The following is a 20,619-nucleotide window of genomic DNA, read 5'->3' as shown; positions in this document are numbered from 1 at the left end:
AAACCATCTCAGGACGCCTCAAAGGACTTTACAGCCAATGAAGTATTATTGAACTGCAGTACTTTTGTAATGTAGGAATTATATATAAAATGTACATATATTTAGGTTTTTTGAGTAGATAATGTACAAGGATTTCCATAATTCCCGCCCTTGGGGATGCTGCCCATTTAAGGGATGAGCTCCCGTCTCCAGAGCTGCCAGCTGGTTGGTAGGCCGGCAGTTCTTCAGTACCTGCAGTGGCAGTGGGAGCAGTGGCTCCTGCCAGTACTGCAGGACGTCTTGCAGCATCGAGGGGAGAGAAAACCCCAGGACAGATAAGTGAGGTCAGGGTTACCGGGGCCATTCAGACAGGCCTCAGCGATGCATGGGGGGGAGCTGTTGCTTAGTGTGGGAGTGGGGGGGGGGGGGGGGGGTCATCCCAGCAGTGGGGGGGGCAGCAATTGCTGCCGGGGGGGGGGTGGGGGGGAACACTCTTGGGACCCTGATTTGCCCCCAGAGGGGGGGAACCCCTGACCCCAATAGGAGGCCGCCAGGCTTTACTTGGCAGCATCTCCGGGTGACGGTGGGCCCCTCCAGCTTCCCAAAAATTGAGATGAAGGCTGGAAGAGGCCCTTACGTGGCCATTAATTTAAGGGCCTTAATTCGTCTCAGCCTTCCCCACCCCAGACAAAACGGCAGGGGGCCCGGATAAGGTCAGGAACGATGCCCCCAGCCATTTTGCTTCCCCCCCCCCTCACCTCCAAGGGCAGAAAAAAATTCAGCTGAATGTTTCAGGTTGATGACTTTTCATCAGAACTAGAAAAAGTCAGAGGTTTTAAGCAAGTACAGAGGGAGGGAAATTAGGGGAGTAAAGAACAAAAGGAAAGGTCTGTGATTGGCTCAAAGGCAGGAGAGATTAAATGACAAAAGGGTTGATAGTGCAAGGCAAAAAGGAGATGGTAATGAGACAAGTAAAGAAACAAAAGATGCATCTGGAGGAGGTGTAAATGTCAGTAGCACAATCATTACCAACAGCTGCTGTCCAAAAAATGGGAGTGCTGGATATGATCTGAAGTTGTTGAACTCAATGTTGAATCTGGAAGGCTGTAAAGTACATAATCAAAAGATAAGGTCCTGTCCTTCGAGCTTCCATTGAGCTTTATTGAAACAGTGTAGGAGGCTGAGGACAGAGAGGTCAGAATGGGAAGAGGGCAGAGAATTAAAATGACAGGCGACCAGAGCAGACTGGACAGAAGTGTTCTGCAATGTGGTCCCCAATATGCATTTGGTCTCCCCAGTGCAGAGGAACATGCATAGTGAGCAGCGAATATAGTATAGTAAATTGAAAGAAGTGCAAGTAAATGGTTGTGTGACCTGGAAGGAGTGTTTGGGGCTCTGGATGGTGGAAGGGAAGAGGTAAGAGGGAAGCCATTACATCTCCTGTGCTTGCATGGGAAGGTGCTTTGTGAAGAAAAGTGGGTGTTGGATGTGATGGTGATGGTGTCGGAGAGGGAATGGTCTCTTCAGAATGCTGAACGGGGAATGGAAGGGAAGATCTATTTGATAGTGGCATCATGCTGGAGGTGGAAATGTCAGAGGATGGTCCATTGAATGTGGGGGCTGTTTAGGTGGAAGGTGAGGACAAGGAGAACCCTATTGTGGTTTTGGGAGGGAGAGGAAGCAGTGAAAGTAGAAGTACAAGAAATGGGACTCCGACGCATCTAATGATGCCACATTCTACATCAATATTTCCCATATGTCAATGATGATTGCCCTACACCATAGTTGACTGGGCCCTCATGTTCATGTTTAAACAACTTATGAAGTTGACAGACTGCATGAGATGTAAACTTTCTTGGAGCAAAAATTGGACAGCCCCCAAAAACAGATGCAGGGATCACAATGTGGATTAACCTGTGCCCGTTCATTCCTATGCAGGCAGCATGCAAATCTCGTGTTGCCTACTCATTTACATCAGTGCAGCAAAATCATGAGAGACAAGCATGAGGTCAAATTATCCTGCGAGACAGTTTACACCTCTTTAAAGGTGTGATGACCGAGGTGGGAGGAGTGCACTGTCTTTTCAAGTTCCACTTCTTCACAGGTCACAACATATATTTTAAATGTTTACCCAGTTACCGACATGGTCAATCATGTACTCTTTATCCCAGAAAAAAATACACCAACCAAATTTCTTTAATAAACAACAAGATTATCAGTTTATTATAAAAACAAGACTTATCCAGTAATGAAGCGAAGCATGAATACACGGTTTGAAATATGAAAGTTCCCTTTTTAAATACCCATGCACAAACTTACACACTGAAAAAAAATTCTCTCTGCAGAGGCCTTTTACAAAAAAAAAGACAAAAAAGAATACTTTGACCAAATACTTGCTAATTCTTGAAGAAAAAAGAGAAGATATGTAAGGATGCCAGTTGTCCCTTTTGGTCTGGTGTCCGGGTACATGGAGATGGGTCTCTGGGATCTTTTCAAAAGCAGTTTGTTCTGGAGATATTGAGAATTAGATTGGTAGGCTTTCTAGGAGAAATGTGGACCACTGAACCGTGCTTTCAGCAGTTCAACCTGTAAAGGCAGTAATACTAACACCACATCTCCTGGTTGAAATGTTTGGGTCTTGGCATGATTGCCTGCCTGTTTCTTCATGGTTGTTTGTGAAGCTTTAATGTGTTCCTGAGCCACTTTGCACGCTCTCATGAGCCATTCGCGGAACACAGATACTTAATCTAACATGGAAGATTCGTCCCTCTGTTTCAATAACCTTTCATTGATTAGTTTTAGAGGACCTCTTATTTCATGTCCGTAAACTAATTCAAAAGGACTAAAACCAGTGGAATCATTAAGTGAATCCCTAGAGGCAAACAAAAGAAATTTTAGCCCTTTATCCCAATCATGGGAACATTCATGACATTGCGCCATGATCATTGTTTTGAGGGTCTGATGGTATCGTTGTAAAGCCCCTTGTGTCTGTGAGTGGTATGCTGAAGACTTTACCTGTGTTATACCCAAATTCCCCATAACTTAGACATAAAATTGGAACCTAGATCTAACTGAATCTCAATCGGTAATCCATATCTAGTGAAGAACTGGGTTAATGTCTCTATCACTACCTTAGCAGAAATTGTTCTCAAGGGAATGGCCTCTGGGAACTGAACAGCCATATCCATGATATTGAGTATATATTGATGTCCCACTTTTGATTTCAGTAAAGGTCCTACACAGTCTACCGACTTGTTTAGCCACTGCTCGGGTCATCACACATGAAGGAAAAATATGGAACCTTTTCCAGCAACTGTTCTGTCTCTTTAATTTCACTTGGTCTTTCCGTGACTATTGGAGAAGCTACTACCTTCACTCCAGCCAAATCATTCCCCAGGCGTAGGTAAACACCATCTACAGGCAAACTATGGGCAAATCCTACAGTTACCATTCCAGACATTATGTCACACTCCAGGTGTACCCGATACAAAGGTACGGGTATATACTCCCTGCCGATAACATTCACTTGGCATTCAGTGCGCTTTCTGGTGGAAATGTTATGCTTTTCCCCAGCAAAAGAGATTGGGTGGCTCCTGTATCCCTCAGTATAACTATAGATTTACCTGCCTCACCTGAGGGATAAGGCGGTACTTTTCATTTTGACAAGAATTCCCTATAACTCTCAGGTATCTTGTTCATGATCCCCGCACTCAGTGTTTTTTGTACTTAGAGTCATAGAGTTATATAGCACAGAAACAGGCCCTTCGGCCCATCGTGTCCATGCTGGCTATCAAGCACCTATCTATTCTAATCCCATTTTCCAGGCACTTGGCCCGTAGCCTTGAATGCTATGGCGTTTCAAGTGCTCATCTAAATACTTCTTAAAAGTTGTGAGGGTTCCTGCCTCTACCACCCCTTCAGGCAGTGTATTCCAGATTCCAACTACCCTTTGGGTGAAAAAAAATTTCCTTAAATCCCCTCTAAACTCCTGCCCCTTACCTTAAATCTATGCCCCCTGGTTATTGACACCTCCGCTGAGGGAAAAAGTTTCTTCCTATCTACCCTATCTATGCCCCTCATAATTTTGTATACCTCAATCAGGTCCCCCCCTCAGCCTTCTCTGCTCTAAGGAAAACAACCCTAGCCTATCCAGTTTCTCTTCATTGTTGAAATGATCCTTACAGATGCAGTCAGAGCTACAGCTTGATCAGTCGTACTCTTGGTCAGGGCCCCTTTCTCTACATTGGCCTTGTGTACCCCATAACTTCCAGCATTCTGCACGAAGGTGTCCTACCTGGTGACAATGGTAACACTTAGGCTTTCGGACCTCACTTCCACTCTCAGTATCTTCCTTTCTGGCCTGAGGAGGAGATCCTGGGGCATTCCCAGCTGTCCCTTCTTGTCTCTGGCTACTTGCCTTCTTTTCACCCTCCCACCTTCTATCCTTCTCGGGTTTGTAAGGGTAACAGACAAAGGGTTTAGGCTTGTTAACAAGCTCATAATCATCAGCAATTTCTGCTGCCTGTCTGGCTGTTGACACCTTCTGGTTCTCTACATGGGTTCTTACGAACGGAAGGAGTGAATTTTTAAATTCTTCCAGGAGAGAGTAGGTCCCCTTAAGGATCAGTGTGGTAATCTATGTGTGGAGCCACGGGAAATGGGCGAGGTCTTAAATGAATATTCCTCGTCCGTATTTACCGTGGAGAAGGTCGTGAAAGCTAATGAGTTCAAGGGAGGGAACACCGATATCCTGGAGCATATCAACATTACAAAGGAGGAGGTGTTGGAGGTTTTGAAGCACATTAAGGTGGATAAATCCCCAGGGCCTGACCAGGTGTATCCTAGGATGCTATGGGAAGCAAAGGAGGAGATTGATGGGGCCCTGGCAGATATTGTTGTATCATCGTTAGCCATGGGTGAGGTACCAGAAGACTGGAGGATAGCTAATGTTGTGCCTTTATTTAAGAAGGGCAGCAGGGATAAACCAGGGAACTACAGGCCAGTGAGCCTTACATCAGTGGTGGGAAAGTTATTGGAAGGGATTCTGAGAGACAGGATTTATATGCATCTGGAAAGGCATGGTCTGATTAGGGATAGTCAGCATAGCTTTGTGCGTGGGAAATCATATCTCACGAATTTGATTGAGTTTTTCGAGGATGTGACCAAGAGGATTGACAAGGGCAGGGCAATGGACGTTGTCTACATGGACTTTAGCAAGGCCTTTGACAAGGTCCCGCATGGTAGGCTGGTCCAGAAGGTTCGAACACATGGGATCCAGGGTGAGCTAGTAAATTGGATACAAAATTGGCTTGGTGATAGGAGGCAGAGGGTGGTAGTGGAGGGTTGTTTTTCAGAATGGAGGCTGGTGACCAGTGGTGTACTGCAGGGATCGGTGCTGGGCCCTCTGTTGTTTGTCATATATATTAATGACTTGGATGTGAATGTAAGGGGCATGATTAGTACGTTTGCAGATGACACCAAAATTGGTGGTATAGTGGAAGAAGGTTGTCTAAGGTTACCAACAGGATATAGATCAACTGGGAAAGTGGGCAAGGGAGTGGCAATTGAATTTAATGCAGACAAGTGTGAAGTGATGCATTTTGGGAAGTTAAACCAGGGCAGGACATATACAGTGAATGGCAGGGCCCTGGGGAGTGTTGTTGAGCAGAGAGACCTTGGGGTGCAAGTACATAGTTCCCTGAAAGTGGCAACACAGGTAGACAGGGTGGTGAAGAAGGCGTATGGCATGCTTGCCTTCATCGGCTGAGGCATTGAGTACAAGAGTTGGGACGTCATGTTACAGTTGCACATAACGTTGGTTAGGCTGCATTTGGAGTACTGTATGCAGTTCTGGTCGCCACACTACAGGAAAGATGTGATTAAGCTAGAGAGGGTGCAGAAAAGATTCACAAGGATGTTGCCTGGTTTGGAGGGCTTGAGTTATAAAGAGAGATTGGATAGGCTGGTTCTGTTTTCCCTGGAACGAAGGAGGCTGAGAGGGGACATGATAGCGGTATATAAAATTATGAGAGACATAGATAGGGTAGATAGCCAGAGTCTCTTTCCCATGGTAGGGCGTGACTAAAACTAGAGGGCATAGATTTAAGATGAGAGGGAGGAGGTTTAAAGGGAATCAAAGGGGTAACTTTTTGACACAAAGAATAGTGGGTATCTGGAATGAGCTGCCTGGGGAGGTGGTGGAGGCAGGAACAGTAGCGACATTTAAGAGGCATCTGGACAGGTACTTGAATGAACAAGGCATAGAGGGATATAGAATTAATGCAGGCAGGTGGGATTAGTATAGATAGGCATAATGGTCGGCATGGACGCGGTGGGCCAAAGGGCCTGTTTCTATGCAGTACAACTCTATGACTCTTTGACTCTATGAGAACTGTTTCCCTATGGTTCTCATTTGTGGCCTATATCTCTAGTGCCCGCATCCAATGATCAAAATTAATTTACTTTACCCTCTCAAATTCTATAAAGGTCTGCCAGGCTGTCTCCGGATGTTCTGGAATTTCTGTTGGTAGGCTTCAGGGAATAACTCATAATCAGCGAGAATAATCTTCTTTGCATCTCATAATTTGCAGAAGTCTCCTCAGAAAGCATAGCATAAACTTCATGAGCTCTGCCCATCAACCTGCTTTGCATAAGCAGTGTCCAGCTTTCCTTCAGTCACTTCATCTGTCCATCTTTTCAAAAGAAATGAAAAATGCCTCTACGTCACTTTCCTCAAACTTCAGGAGGGCTTTCACAAATTTAAACAGCTGTCTGCTGGGTCCTGGGCTGGGGTCAGTTCTTTCCTCACCAAAATTTTCACTGGAGTCAAGGCCACCCCTTTGTCTTAATTCCAGCTTTTTAAATTCGAATTCCCTTCCTTCACTTTCTCTTTCTTTTGCCTTCCTCTCTTCAAGTTTAAGTTTCTTCATTGTCAATTCTCTTTCCTGTTCAAGCTCAAGTTTTTTCATCTCTTTTTCCTGTTCAAGCTCAAACTGCTTCATCTGTAATTGAATCCGAGCTTATTCAACTGAACTACCATCTGGATTACCGCCTACTTCTTCCAGTTGCAAATACTGCGCTATTACTTCAATTATGTTTGCTTTATTAGCTCCTCATTTTAACTCTAACCCCAAATTTGCTGCCAATGTTATTCGCCTAACTTTGGTTAATTTTCTCAAATCACTCAAGGAGAAGACCCCTGCTCCAGAAAGATCATAGCAACTGACAAATACATTCAGGTAATGTAAACTTCACTCTAACGCACAAGAAACTTGTGTTTTTCTTTTCAATAATTATCACCCCACTTACAATTGCACAATTATATGTTATGACCGAGGCAGGAGGAGTGCATTCTCCTTTCACGTTCCACTTCTCCACAGGTCACAAAATATATTCTAAATGTTTATTCTGTTACCGATATGGTCAGTCATATACTCTTTATCCCAGAATAAAATACAACAACTGGGTTTCTTTAAATAAACAACAAAATTATCAGTTTATTATAAAAACAAAACTTATCCAGTAATGAAGCAAAGCATTAACACACAGATTGAAATATGAATGTTCCCTTTTTAAATACTCCACGCACAAACTCACACACTGAAAAAAATAAAATAAATTCTCTCTGCAAAGGCCTTTTACAAAAAAAAAAGACAAAAACAGAATACTTTGGCCAAATACTTGCTAATTCTTGAAGAAAAAAGAGAAGGTATGTAAGGATGTCAGTTGTCCCTTTTGGTCTGGCATCCGGGTGCACTGAGATGGGTCTCTGGGATCTTTTCAAAAGCAGTTTGTTCTGGAGATGTTGAGAATTAGTCTGGTGGACTTCCCAGGAAAAATGTGGCATCAGGGGTTTCAGTTATCACACTCTGGGTTTGTAGGGTTTTTTCAAAGAGGTAGCGAAAGAGGTGCTGACACTCTGGATTTCTCAGGGTCTCTCAGAGAGGTGTAGGAAAGATGAGCTGGAGGTTTCTTTTCAACAGGCTACAAAACCAATTGCTTTTCAACACTGTCCACACCCCAACTGAACCAAAACAATATCTCAGCAGCCAAACCAATTCCTGACCCTCACAAAGCTTGATATGTCACTTCTCTGTAAACATTTCCCCCAAGTCACCAAGGTTTCTGTTATTTATTTATCTTAAGGCATGTGTTATCCAATAAAGGTTGTTTTCAAACACAACAACTCAAGTGTCATTTCAGTGAACTTTCAACAACAAAACAATGTCCAGCATCTATGAAATCTTTAGCCTTAATCTATTCCCACAATTTAAATATGAATCCTCAAAACATATTTAACAAAAAATAGAAGTACTTTCATAACAAAGGGAGGTTCATTTTGACTGGAGGAGATGCTGGGAGTCAATCTAAACATGAGTTTGACCTGGGAAAGGCACAAATATGACACAACATGCAAGACAGTGTGCTCCAAGGTTCTCCGACCCGGCATTTGAGGCCCTGGTGCAGGTGATTGTCAGGAGAAAAGAGGTCTGGGACTGGGAGGCCTTATGGATAGACACTGCAAAGGCATTGGGACAATGGGACCAGATAGCTGTGGCGATCAATGTCAGCAGTGCTGCTGTGAGGACCTGGATGCTGTGCCACAAGAAGTTCAATAACCTCAAACGAGTGATCAAGGTGAGTGAATGTATCTTCAAATGCGACTGAACTAGTCTCGTACAATGCTCAATTTACCACCTCCCCATTCCTTCACTCACCTTTCAGCAATCTCTATCAACCATGTCTCATAACTCGCATTCATAGTATCACCTTTGCCTCACATAATTTGCACTGCTGCAAGACTCACACACAGATATTACAGCTTGCACACATTGCTAGTTATTCAATGGGGAGGCGGTGGCATAGTGGTACTGTCACTGGATTAGTAATCCAGAGCCCAGACTAATGCTCTAGGGACATGGGTTCAAATCCCACCATTGCAGATGGTGAAATTAGAATTCAATTCATAAATCTGGAATTAAAAGCTAGTCTAATCATGACCATGAAAGCATTGTCGATTGTTGTAAAAACCCATCTGGAAATCTGCTGTCCTTGCCTGGTCCATAGCAATGTGGTTGACTCTTAAAATGCCCTCTAGCAAGCCACTCAATTCAAGGGCAATTAGGGATGGGTCGCCTAGCCAGCAACGCCTACATCCCATAAATGAATAAAAAAAAGTCAGGGCAAGCACATCGCACCACACTCATTGACACACTTCGTTCTCTCTTGCAGGACAAGGTGGCGAACAACTGCAGGCAGCAGCTAACTGGCAGGAGGCAGGCATGGCTGCATGTCCTGATCCCAGTGGAGGAGCCGGTGCTCACCATTATTGGAGCAGCCATGATTAAAGCCATAGCCAGTGGTGGGTTGAAGCCATTGAAGATGATGGTATGCTCATAATTAATTTTCTTTCTCAGGGTGGCACAGTGGCGCAGTGGTTAGCACCGCAGCCTCACAGCTCCAGCGACCCGGGTTCGATTCTGGGTACTGCCTGTGTGGAGTTTGCAAGTTCTCCCTGTGACTGCGTGGGTTTTCGCCGGGTGCTCCGGTTTCCTCCCACAGCCAAAGACTTGCAGGTTGACAGGTAAATTGGCCATTATAAATTGCCCCTAGTATAGGTAGGTGGTAGGGGAATTGAGAGAAGGTGGGGATGTGGTAGGAATATGGGATTAATGTAGGATTAGTATAAATGGGTGGTTGATGGTCGGCACAGACTCGGTGGGCCGAAGGGCCTGTTTCAGTGCTGTATCATAAAATAAAAAATAAACATCATAGATCCCCCTCACCTCACAACCTCTCCTGATTTAGAAGCTCCAAGTGGTTTAAGGATGCACCAAAAACTGGGTCAGAATTTCTGACCAAAGATCAACGACCTGAAACCAGACCTCTGCTTCTCTCTCCGCAGATGCTGTCAGACCTGCTGAGTATTTCCAGCACTTTCTGTTTTTATTTCAGATTTCCAGCATCTGCAGTGTTTTGCTTTTATTTATTACATGAGTGTGACCTGGGAAAGACACAAATATAGCACAACATGTGAGACAGTGTGCTCCAAGGTTCTACGATTCACATTGGAGGCCCTGGTGCAGGAGATTGTCAGGAGAAAAGAGGTTCTTTAACCACATGGGACTGGGAGGTCTTATGGACAGACACTGCAAAGGCATTGGGACAATGGACCAGATAGCTGTGGCTATCTGATGAATGCATTGCGGCAATGGGACCAGATAGCTGTGGCTATCAAATGAATGCATGGCTGAAGATTTGGTGCAGGAGGGAGGGCTTTAGGTTCCTGGATCACTGGGTCTGTTTCTGGCAAAGGTGGGACCTGTACAAGTTGGACGTGTTGCACCTGAACCGGAGCGGGACCAATATCCTTGTTGGGAGGTTTGCCAGTGCTGTTGGGGGGAGTTTAAACTAATTTGGCAGGGGGATGGGATACAGAGTGGAGGTACAGTAGGGGGGTGAGGCACAGCCAAATATAGAAGAGAAACAGTCAGTTTGGAAGGCAGAGCAAATATAGACCTGTTAAGGCACAAGTGAAAAATGCAAGGCTGGATTGTATTTACTTTAATGCAAGGAGTCTTACTAATAAGGCAGATGGATTGAGGGCATTAATTAGCACATGGGATTATGATATTATTGCTATCACAGAGACATGGCTGAGGGAGGAGCAGGACTATTCCAGGGTATAGAATCTTCAGGTGTGATAGGTGAGGGGATAAAAGAGGAGGTGGCATTGCACTGTTGATCAAGGAGTCAATTACTGCAGTAAGGAGGGATGATATCTTAGAAGGTTCCTCAAATGAGGCCATATGGGTAGAACTTAAGAACAAAAGGAGGGCAATCACTTGGCTGGGAGTGTACTACAGGCTCCAAACAGTCAGGGAGAGATAGAGGAACAGATATGTAGGCAAGTCTCAGACAGGTGTAAAAATAATAGGGTAATAATAGTAGGGAATTTCAACTTACCTATATCAACTGGGATAGTCTTAGTGCAAAAGGCTTAAAGGGGGAGGAATTCTTAAAATGCATACAGGAGAGCTTTTTGAGCCAGTACGAAGAAAGTCCTACAAGAGAAGGGGCAGTACTGGACCTAATCCTAGGGAATGAAGCTGGACAAGTGGTAGAAGTATCAGTGGGGGGGCATTTTGGGGATAGTGATCATAACTCTGTAAGAATTAAGGTAGTTATGGAAAAGGACAAAGACGGGCCAGAAATAAAGGTACTGAATTGGGGGAAGGACAATTTCAATTTGATAAAACAGAATCTGGCCAAAGTGGACTGAGAGCAGCTACTTGTAGGAAAGTCTACATCAGGCCAGTCGGAGTCATTCAAAGAGGAAATAGTGAGGGTTCAGAGCTAACATGTGCCCGTTAAAGTGAAGGGTAGGCCCATCAAGTCCAGGGAACCCTGAATGTCAAGAGATATAGAGGATTGGATCAGGAAAAAAAAGGAGGCTTATGGCAGATTCGGAGCACTGAAAACAGCAGAGGCATGAGAGGAGTATAGAAAGTGTAGGGGGGGGGGGGATCTTAAAAAAAAGTAATCAGGAGAGCGAAGAGGGGACATGAAAAAACATTGGCGGGCAAGATAAAGGAAAATAGGTGAGGTTTTAAATGATTACTTTTCATCTGTTTTCACTGTGGAGAAGGACGATGTAGATATAGCGATCAGGGAGGGGGATTGCGATATACTTGAACATATTAACATTGAAAGGGAGGAAGTAGTAGATGTTTTAGCGGGCTTAAAAGTGGATAAATCCCCAGGCCCAGATGAGATGTATCCCAGGCTGTTATGTGAGGCAAGGGAGGTGATAGCAGGGGCTCTAATACAAATTTTCAGATCCTCTCTGGCCACAGGAGAGGTGCCAGAGGACTGGAGGACAGCAAATGTGGTACCATTATTCAAGAAGGGTAGCAGGGATAGACCAGGTAATTACAGGCCAGTGAGTCTAACATCAGTGGTTGGGAAACTATTTGAAAAAATTCTGAGGGACAGGATTAATCTCCACTTGGAGAGGCAGGGAATAATCAGGGATAGTCAGCAGGGCTTTGTCAGGGGGAGATCATGTCTAACTAACTTGATGAATTTTTCGAGGAGGTGACTAGATGTGTAGATGAGGGTAAAGCAGTTGATGTAGTCTACATGGACTTCAGTAAGGCTTTTAATAATGTCCCGCATGGAAGATTGGATAAGAAGGTAAGAGCCCTTGGGATCCAAGGTAATTTGGCAAATTGGATCCAAAATTGGCCTAGTGGCAGGAGGCAGAGGATAATGGTCGAGGGTTGTTTTTGCAAGTGGAAGCCTTGGTGTACCACAGGGATCAGTGCTGAGACCCTTGCTGTTTCTAGTGTACATTAATGATTTAGACATGAATATAGGATGTATGATAAGTAAGTTCGCAGATGACATGAAAATTGGTGGTGTCGTAAATAGTGAGGTGGAAAGCCTTAGATTACAGGACAATATAGATGGACTGGTAAAATGGGCGGAGAGCTGTGGCAAATGGAATTTAATCCTGAGAAGTGTGAGGTGATGCATTTTGGGAGGACTAACAAGGCAAGATTATATACAATGGATGGTAGGACCCGAGGAAGTACAGAAGGTTAGAGGGATCTTGGTGTACTTGTCCATAGATCACTGAAGGCAGCAGCACAGGTAGATAAGGTAAAAGGGATACTTGCCTTTATAGCTGAGGCATAGAATGTAAGAGCAGGGAGGTTATGATAGAGCTGTATAAAACGTTAGATAGGCCACAGCTGGAGTACTGTGTACAGTTCTGGGCAGCACACTATAGGAAGGATGTGATTGCACTGGAGAGGGTGCAGAGGAGATTCACCAGGATGTTGCTTGGCCTGGAGCATTTCAGCTATGAAGAGAGACTGAAAGGGCTAGGGTTGTTTTCCTTAGAGCAGAGAAGGATGAGTGGGGGTCATGATTGAGGTATACAAATTATGAGGGGCATTGATAGGTTAGATAGGAAGAAACTTTTTCCCTTAGCGGAGGGGTCAATAACCAGGAGGCATTGATTTCAGATAAGGGGCAGGAGGTTTAGAGGGCATTTGAGGAAACTTTTTTTCACCCAGAGGGTGGTTGGAATCTGGAATACACAGCCTGAAGGGGTGGTAGAGGCAGGAACCCTCACAACATTTAAGAAGTATTTAGATGAGCACTTGAAATGCCATAGCATACAAGGCTACAGGCCAAGTGCCTGGAAAATGGGATTAGAATAGTTAGGTGCTTGATGGCCAGCACAGACATGATGGGCCAAATGGCCAGTTTCTGTGCTGTATAGCTCTATGACTCTATGACTCTATTACAGAAAAACACTGATGGGTATGTACATTGAAATGATTGGTGCAACCAATGTCAAGCAGCATGGAGAAGTCCAGCATTAACTTGGTACAGGGCTTTGTGCAGAGCTTGGGATATATCCTTTCTAGCTTGGATGTGATGGCCAACTCCATGAGAACACTTGCAGACCCAACCATGATGCAGCCTCTGATTTCTGATGTTGCATCTTCCATTGCAGCACAAGCAGAAGCCACCCATTGTCTGAGTGCTGAAATGGAAGCAGGCTCAGACTGCTGTCATCATTTTTGTGGATTCCAGTGCCCAGAGGGGTTTGCAAGATCTCACAAAGTCCAGCAATCTGTGCTCCAGCAGATTACTAGGATTGTTGAGGTGCCACCCTGGGGCAGTGGCAGTGGCTCCAAGGAGCACGAACCTGCTGTCTTCTCTCAGAATGACAGCATTTGTCTTCCCACTGCTGCCACACTGAGCATGCCCTGGCAGTTGCCTGCAGCCAATCAGCCCAGACTGCTGTTGCCCAGTCCAAAGCCTTCTCCCCCACTGAAAGTCAGCAGTCTTCTGCCAGCTGTGCTGTAGCCACTGGGGTAGCACTGCATAGGAGCACTAGGACAGGCAAAGTCACACAGAAGACAGGCACTAAGAGAATGCACAAACTGTGATTAGTTGACTTTTACATGCAATATAGATGGTTTGTTTAATAAAGTTGCTTTGGAATGTTGATTTTGTGTTGGCTTTTATTTCAGCATTGTGACCAACAGGACACTGTGATGGTCTGTAACAGAGGGAAGATAAGGTGTTGGCGAATGTAGAATTGGTGTTGCATTCACTGGTACCACAGTCAGATAAGCCGATCACGGATAGCTCGGCCAGAAAGGGGATGTGTTGTTTACCTCCTGCCTTCCTCCTCCTTCTCTTCTTCCTACTCTTCATCCTCCTCAGCAGCTTGCTATATACCTGTTGGGAAGGGCTGTGCCCTCATGATAGTGAGATTGTATAGGGTGCAACAGACCGTGACAACTCATGACACGCACTCTGGTGAGTACTGCAGGGCTCCTCCAGAGCATCCAGGCAGTGGAAATATTGCTTAAGCACCCAATGGTCTGGTCAATGACATTTCATGTGGCAGCATGGCTCTTGTTATATGAATGCTAGCCATATGTGCGTGGGTTGTGCATCGGAGTCATAAGCTAAATGATCAGCAGAAACCACTTATCACCCAGAAGCTATCCTCTGGTGTCTCATGGTGGCTCAAATGCTGTTGGACAAGCGGACTGGTGCAGAATAAAGGCACCATGACTCTGCCGGGCATTGACAAGCGGACTGTGGTTGCACACCAACTGGACACTGAGAGAATGGATCCCTTTGTGTTTGTGGTACATCTTTAATTTACGTGCAGCGCCTGTAAAGCAATGTATCATGAGTTAATGGCACCCTGCACCATAAGGTAGCCTGCTATCCTGGTGAAGCAGTATGCATGTACAGCCTGCTTTTCTGGAAAGAAAGAATGCAATGTATTCCCCTCTCCTGCATACAGAGCGCCCCTTATACAACAGTGGATGGCGAACTATGAGATGTTAGAGATGCCATGTGCTGCAGCCTGGAAGGAGCCCAATGCAAAGAAATTCATGGCCATAGTCACCTTTACAGCCACTGGCAATGCTGTCTTTGCCCTGCTGTGAGTCTGTGGGTTTGCTTGCAGCAGGTGACAGATTTCAGTGTGCATCTCCTGGGTGAAATGGAGACATCACACACACTGTTCCTCGTTGATGTTGACATTAGGAGAATCGCTCTCTGAAGACCCTGGGTGAATATGGCTTCCAGCTGAGAGTTCTTCTCTCCCTGCTCCTCCTCCCTCTTCCAGCAGCTGTCCTCCTCTGTGTTGACTCGCTCATTCTTCTGTCAGGCCAAGGGGGTAGAAACCACAGCACTCGTGAAAGGGAGCATGTGATCTGAACAGAAGCCTTGAAGTCAAAACCAAGGCTTTCACCACATACCACACCACTCCTGTAAACTTCACCAACTTAATGTAGTAGTACAAACTAGTATCAAGCCTGTGTCCTCAGTACCTTGCTCTACGGCAGCGAGGTCTGGACAACGTACGTCAGCCAAGAGCGACGTCTCAATTCATTCCATCTTCGCTGCCTCCGGAAAATCCTTGGCATCAGGTGGCAGGATCGTATCTCCAACACAGAAGTCCTCGAGGCGGCCAACATCCCCAGCATATACACCCTACTAAGCCAGCTGCGGCTGAGATGGCTTGGCCATGTGAGCCGTATGGAAGATGGCAGGATCCCCAAGTACACATTGTACAGCGAGCTCGTCACTGGTACCAGATCCACCGGCCGTCCATGTCTCCGCTTTAAAGATGTCTGCAAATGCGACATGAAGTCCTGTGACATATATCACAAGTCGTGGGAGTCAGTTGCCAGCGATCGCCAGAGCTGGCGGGCAACCATAAAGGCGGGGCTAAAGCGTGGCAAGTCGAAGAGACTTAGCAGTTGGCAGGAAAATAGACAGAAGTGCAAGCAGAGAGCCAACTGTGTAACAGCCCCGACAACCAATTTTATCTGCAGCACCTGTGGAAGAGTCTGTCACTCTAGAATTGGCCTTTATAGCCACTCCAGGCGCTGCTGCACAAACCACTGACCACCTCCAGGCGCTTACCCATTGTCTCTCAAGACAAGGAGGCCAAAGAAGAAGACAAACCACCAGGCACCATTAACCTGTCTCGAGATGCAGAAATCAACAGGCGCATGGGAAAGGCTTCCACTGCTATGTCCAGACTGGCCAAGAGAGTGTGGGAAAATGGTGCACTGACACGGAACACAAAAGTCCGAGTGTATCAAGCCTGTGTCCTCAGTACCTTGCTCTATGGCAGCGAGGCCTGGACAACGTATGTCAGCCAAGAGCGACGTCTCAATTCATTCCATCTTCGCTGCCTCTGGAGAATACTTGGCATCAGGTGACAGGACCGTATCTCCAACACAGAAGTCCTCGAGGCGGCCAACATCCACAGCTTATACACACTGCTGAGTCAGCGGCGCTTGAGATGGCTTGGCCATGTAAGCCGAAGGGAAGATGGCAGGATCCCCAAAGACACATTGTACAGCGAGCTCGCCACTGGTATCAGACCCATCGGCCGTCCATGTCTCCGCTTTAAAGACATCTGCATACGCGACATGAAGTCCTGTGACATTGATCACAAGTCGTGGGAGTCAGTTGCCAGCGTTCGCCAGAGCTGGCGGGCAGCCATGAAGGCGGGGCTAAAGTGTGGCGAGTCAAAGAGACTTAGCAGTTGGCAGGAAAAAAGACAGAAGCGCAAGGGGAGAGCCAACTGTGTAACAGCTCCGACAAACAAATTTTTCTGCAGCACTTGTGGAAGAGCCTGTCACTCTAGAATTGGCATTTATAGCCACTCCAGGCGCTGCTCCACACACCACTGACCAGCTCCAGGCGCTTACCCATTGTGTCTCGAGATAAGGAGGCCAAAGAAGAAGAGCAACTAGAAATCAATCAGCAATTAACCTGAAAGTGGTTGATGGTCCCTTTAAATAGCACTGTGGGTGTGAGGGGAGGGAGTGGGCCTTCCTGCTGCTTAATGCATGTTCAGCTGTGCGAAGTTGTGAGAGTGCATTAGATAAAGCGTTGAGGTCAGACATTGCACTGCTTGAGTCAAATCTGTGTTATATGCTGACTGACGTCACAAACCGTCTACTTTCTATACTTGCGATGCACCCTCCCAGCGCTCGCTGGGTATTTGTTGAAGGCTAAATTTAAACTGAATGTCACCAATCTTGCCACTGCAGGAAAACCTGGCCCATATTTTTTACCATTGCTTTGAAATACAAATTTGTTGTATTTGAGCCTCTTGAAAATATTTCTATTGCTTATTCCATTCACAATGTAAAATAAGAAGTCTAGAAAATGAGTTTAATTTATTTGTTGGTAGATGAGTGGTACTATCAAAGCGAAATCTTTTCAAAATACAATGTCTTTTTTTTACCTCATTCATCCCATGATTCCAATAACTGACTTCATTGGAGAAAGTGTTTTGGATTCAATTATTTTAGCGAGAAAAATGATCTTGGTGCAGTGCACTTGAAAATGACGAGGCAATCTCATGCCTCTCTTAATGAAATAAATTGCCTATTTATTGGAGCTGGTGATTGAACTGTCTCTTTAAATCATGTTTAGTGAAAGACATTTAAGACATGAGATTTTCTTTTCTATCTGAGGTAATAAGATTCAGGACAAGCAATAATACTGCAAGATATAATTCTTGACTGCAAATTGACATGATGTTGGGTGTAGTGACTGAAACAAAATCTAAATAATTACTCCACTGCAGTTTCTAGTAGATGGGTAGCTTAATAGTGATGCACCTTTCAGAGCCAGAAAGACATCTGCAAATTTCTATGGTGGGTTTCAACATTAATCTGTTCAACAACCACCATTTAGATAAGTGAAGAAGCAGCTAAGCTTCATATTTTGGTTCAATGCCAATGTAGACTTTTGTTAACATTTACTGTTGCTTATAATGACATATCAATATTCAATGTTTTGGGCTTATATACTTAAAATTTGTTTTTATCACATTAAGTACAATAATAATGTCCTCAAAAGGTAATTGGACATGTAAATATTTCTGAAATGTTACAGGCTGAAAATAGGATGATGAATAACTGATATTTTGTCTAAGACATACAAAGACGTATGCATCTTTAAAGTTATGATACACAGACAAGTTTTCAACATGTCTTAGCATGCCATTCATTTAAATGTTCCATTTCTGATTTTTTCTTTCTCAGAAAATGTTTTCAATTCCTTTCTTGCACAGATAGCCACTGAAATTCCAGGACATTGGTGGGGCAAAACTGCAATCTGTCCACTCTCAGTATCTCTGACACCATCATAAAGCCTGGGGTCAGGCTACTTCACACACTTTGGGTGGGAAGCCATTCTGCTTCCGAGCAGATCTGCTCTGCCTACCTGACCACAACATCAGTGTGCCTTTGTCAGGCTGTTTAAAAATTGCTGGCTGCTTCTTCTGGAAATATTCAGTAGGTGAGGCAGCATCTGTGGAGAGAGAAACAGAGTTAACTTCTGATGAAATGTCATCAATCTGAAATGTTAACTCTGTTTCTCGCTCCACAGATGCTGCCTGATCTAATGAGTGTTTCCAGCATTTTCTGTTTTTATTTCAGATTTCCAGCAACTGGAGTATTTTGATTTTTAGCTTCTTCTGCTGGTTTCATGTGAATAAGGGTGGTTTGCATTCCTGAAACTGGCCTTTGAGTTAAGAAACTCCTTAACCTTCCAACTCCTGATCTTTGGGTGTGAATGTTATGGTTTTGCACTTGAAAGTGATGGGATTTCTGATGGGTTTGAAAAGCAGAGGAAGTTCTATCCCAAATTTCAATCGAACTGCCTCCAGCCCGACAGACATTGCACTGCAAAATTGCTTTTCCTGGCTCATAGATCTTTGAGACTATAATCTCTACCTAATATGTTTCTAATCATTTTATATGTCTTTATGCTGAAGGGGAAACAACAGCTAATATAACATTTTTCTTGCAGACAGAAATACAAAAATACATCACAAAGGTAAGGCTATTTACTTAACACTTATTTTAAAGCACTGTGGAGTATGACTTATGTTCTTTATTTAACATTTTCATTGCTGAATTTTATTTTTCCAAGAAATTTACAGGCTAAGATGACTTTGGAGAAGTCCGATTGGCTTTGATGTATGGTTTCATTACAAAACTTAGCACAATGTAGAATGCAATTTTATAAATATACCTGTGAGAGTTTGGCAACAGCACAATGACATTCTTTAGACTGAAATATGCCATAGAATTACTGCAACTCAGGAAAGCGATATTGGTATATGATTCAGTTAAAGGCATAGTAAATAGATTCATATCATATATCATCCCATCTATTAAATTCACACTTGACCTTGATCTGCTTCCATGAGGTGGGTAGCGGGAAGGAAATCATCTCATGCAAACTTATCAATATCTTAGGATTTTGTTGCATGTTTGAGTTTTTAATTGAGCATCCACTTGCTGCTAACAAGTCCCTCAGCTTAAGAGGGGCTGGGGCCAGGAATGATGACATCTGACATCAGGGGTTCAGCCGTTCCAACCTTCAGAGTAACCCAGGGTAGGATTGGCACTGGTATGCATCTGCCATGGTGAGACTGCATCTGCCATGCAGTGAACAGCAGAAATTTATCGCATCTAAAGATTCATGGCCCTCAAAGAAAAGGTCAGCAATTTAAGGAAATATTTAAATTCATCCCTCCTTGCAGCAAAAGGTGGGGGGGGGGGGGGTGCGGGGGCAACATCTTTCCACAACAAATACCCTCCAATTGACTTTCCATCGTCTCTACTCTGCCAGGTGCCCTAGACATGCTGATAATAGCATGGGCTCTTGTCATTTCCCTGTGAAACTGGGGACCTCCCTGGACCTTGCAAACATTGGTCGTGTCAGCGATGGAGGCCCTGAATCAATGCACCTTAACATTTACACCGCAATTTACCACTGCAGATTTTTCGCTCGAAACACTTTACACAAGTTTTCGCGATTTAAAAGGGAAATCAGAGGGTGAGACATTCCTCATGGATGTGGAAGGGGCAGAGGGAACAGTCGATGATGGGCTGGCTGCTGCTGAGTAGTGGCATAGCATGTTGAATTACTTTATGATTCTGATCTCTTGGACCCAGGCAGGGTATGGAAAATTCATAATGAATATGAATGGGTGTACCTATGATATTCTCCTCACAGACCTGATGGATTCACCTACTCACTTGCAAAAAGAGTGCAATTACCCCTTCAGCAAACTGTAATTGAGCTGCATACAACATCTGAGGCATCAGCAGGAGAGACCTTAGACATTCAGGTGGTGAGCACATTTGGAGCATTTCTCAGGAATGCTCTCACTGATGATGCTCTGGTGTTGAGGTCTACTGTACAAGATATGATAAAAGTTGGTTTGAAGATGTTTGGAAATAAAATTGGGAAATTGATGGAATATGTTCTTGGACCTTGTTGCCATGCAGTTGTCTCTGGTTTCAGATCAGTCAGCATTGTCATGACTTGCAACAGGTAAGTGGATCTCCAAGTTGAATCAGTCCTTGACAGCACCTTCTTGTGGACAAGTGAAAAGGCAATCTCTCCAGAGAAAGGAGGCCCCTAATTTTGGATGGGACTGGCGATTCATTCACACAGATAAGTCTGTGACACAATGAGATAGTAAATGAGATAGTATCAGAAGAATCAAGATACCTCTTAGGAAGCACCCACACAACTCTGTGGAATAGAAAT

General features: G+C 44.5%; 1 protein-coding gene across 6 annotated transcripts in view; it reads left to right on the top strand.

The window, feature by feature from the left end:
* Nucleotides 1-20,619, top strand: part of pde1a (phosphodiesterase 1A, calmodulin-dependent) — a 615,382-nt gene that overhangs the window by 194,759 nt on the left and 400,004 nt on the right. For all 6 annotated transcript variants that reach the window (XR_010975386.1, XM_068035559.1, XM_068035558.1 and 3 more), the window contains exon 4: nt 18,865-18,891. Coding sequence is in view for 5 of the 6 variants with exons in the window: in XM_068035559.1 (XP_067891660.1) it covers nt 18,865-18,891 (27 nt within the window). In the remaining variant the exon portion in view is untranslated. The remainder of the gene's footprint in view (nt 1-18,864; nt 18,892-20,619) is intronic.

Source organism: Heterodontus francisci, chromosome 7 (genome assembly GCF_036365525.1).
Source record: "Heterodontus francisci isolate sHetFra1 chromosome 7, sHetFra1.hap1, whole genome shotgun sequence".
NCBI lineage: Eukaryota > Metazoa > Chordata > Chondrichthyes > Heterodontiformes > Heterodontidae > Heterodontus > Heterodontus francisci.
The sequence above is the reverse complement of the archived record's forward strand: the minus strand, read 5'-3'. Positions and strand labels throughout refer to the sequence as shown.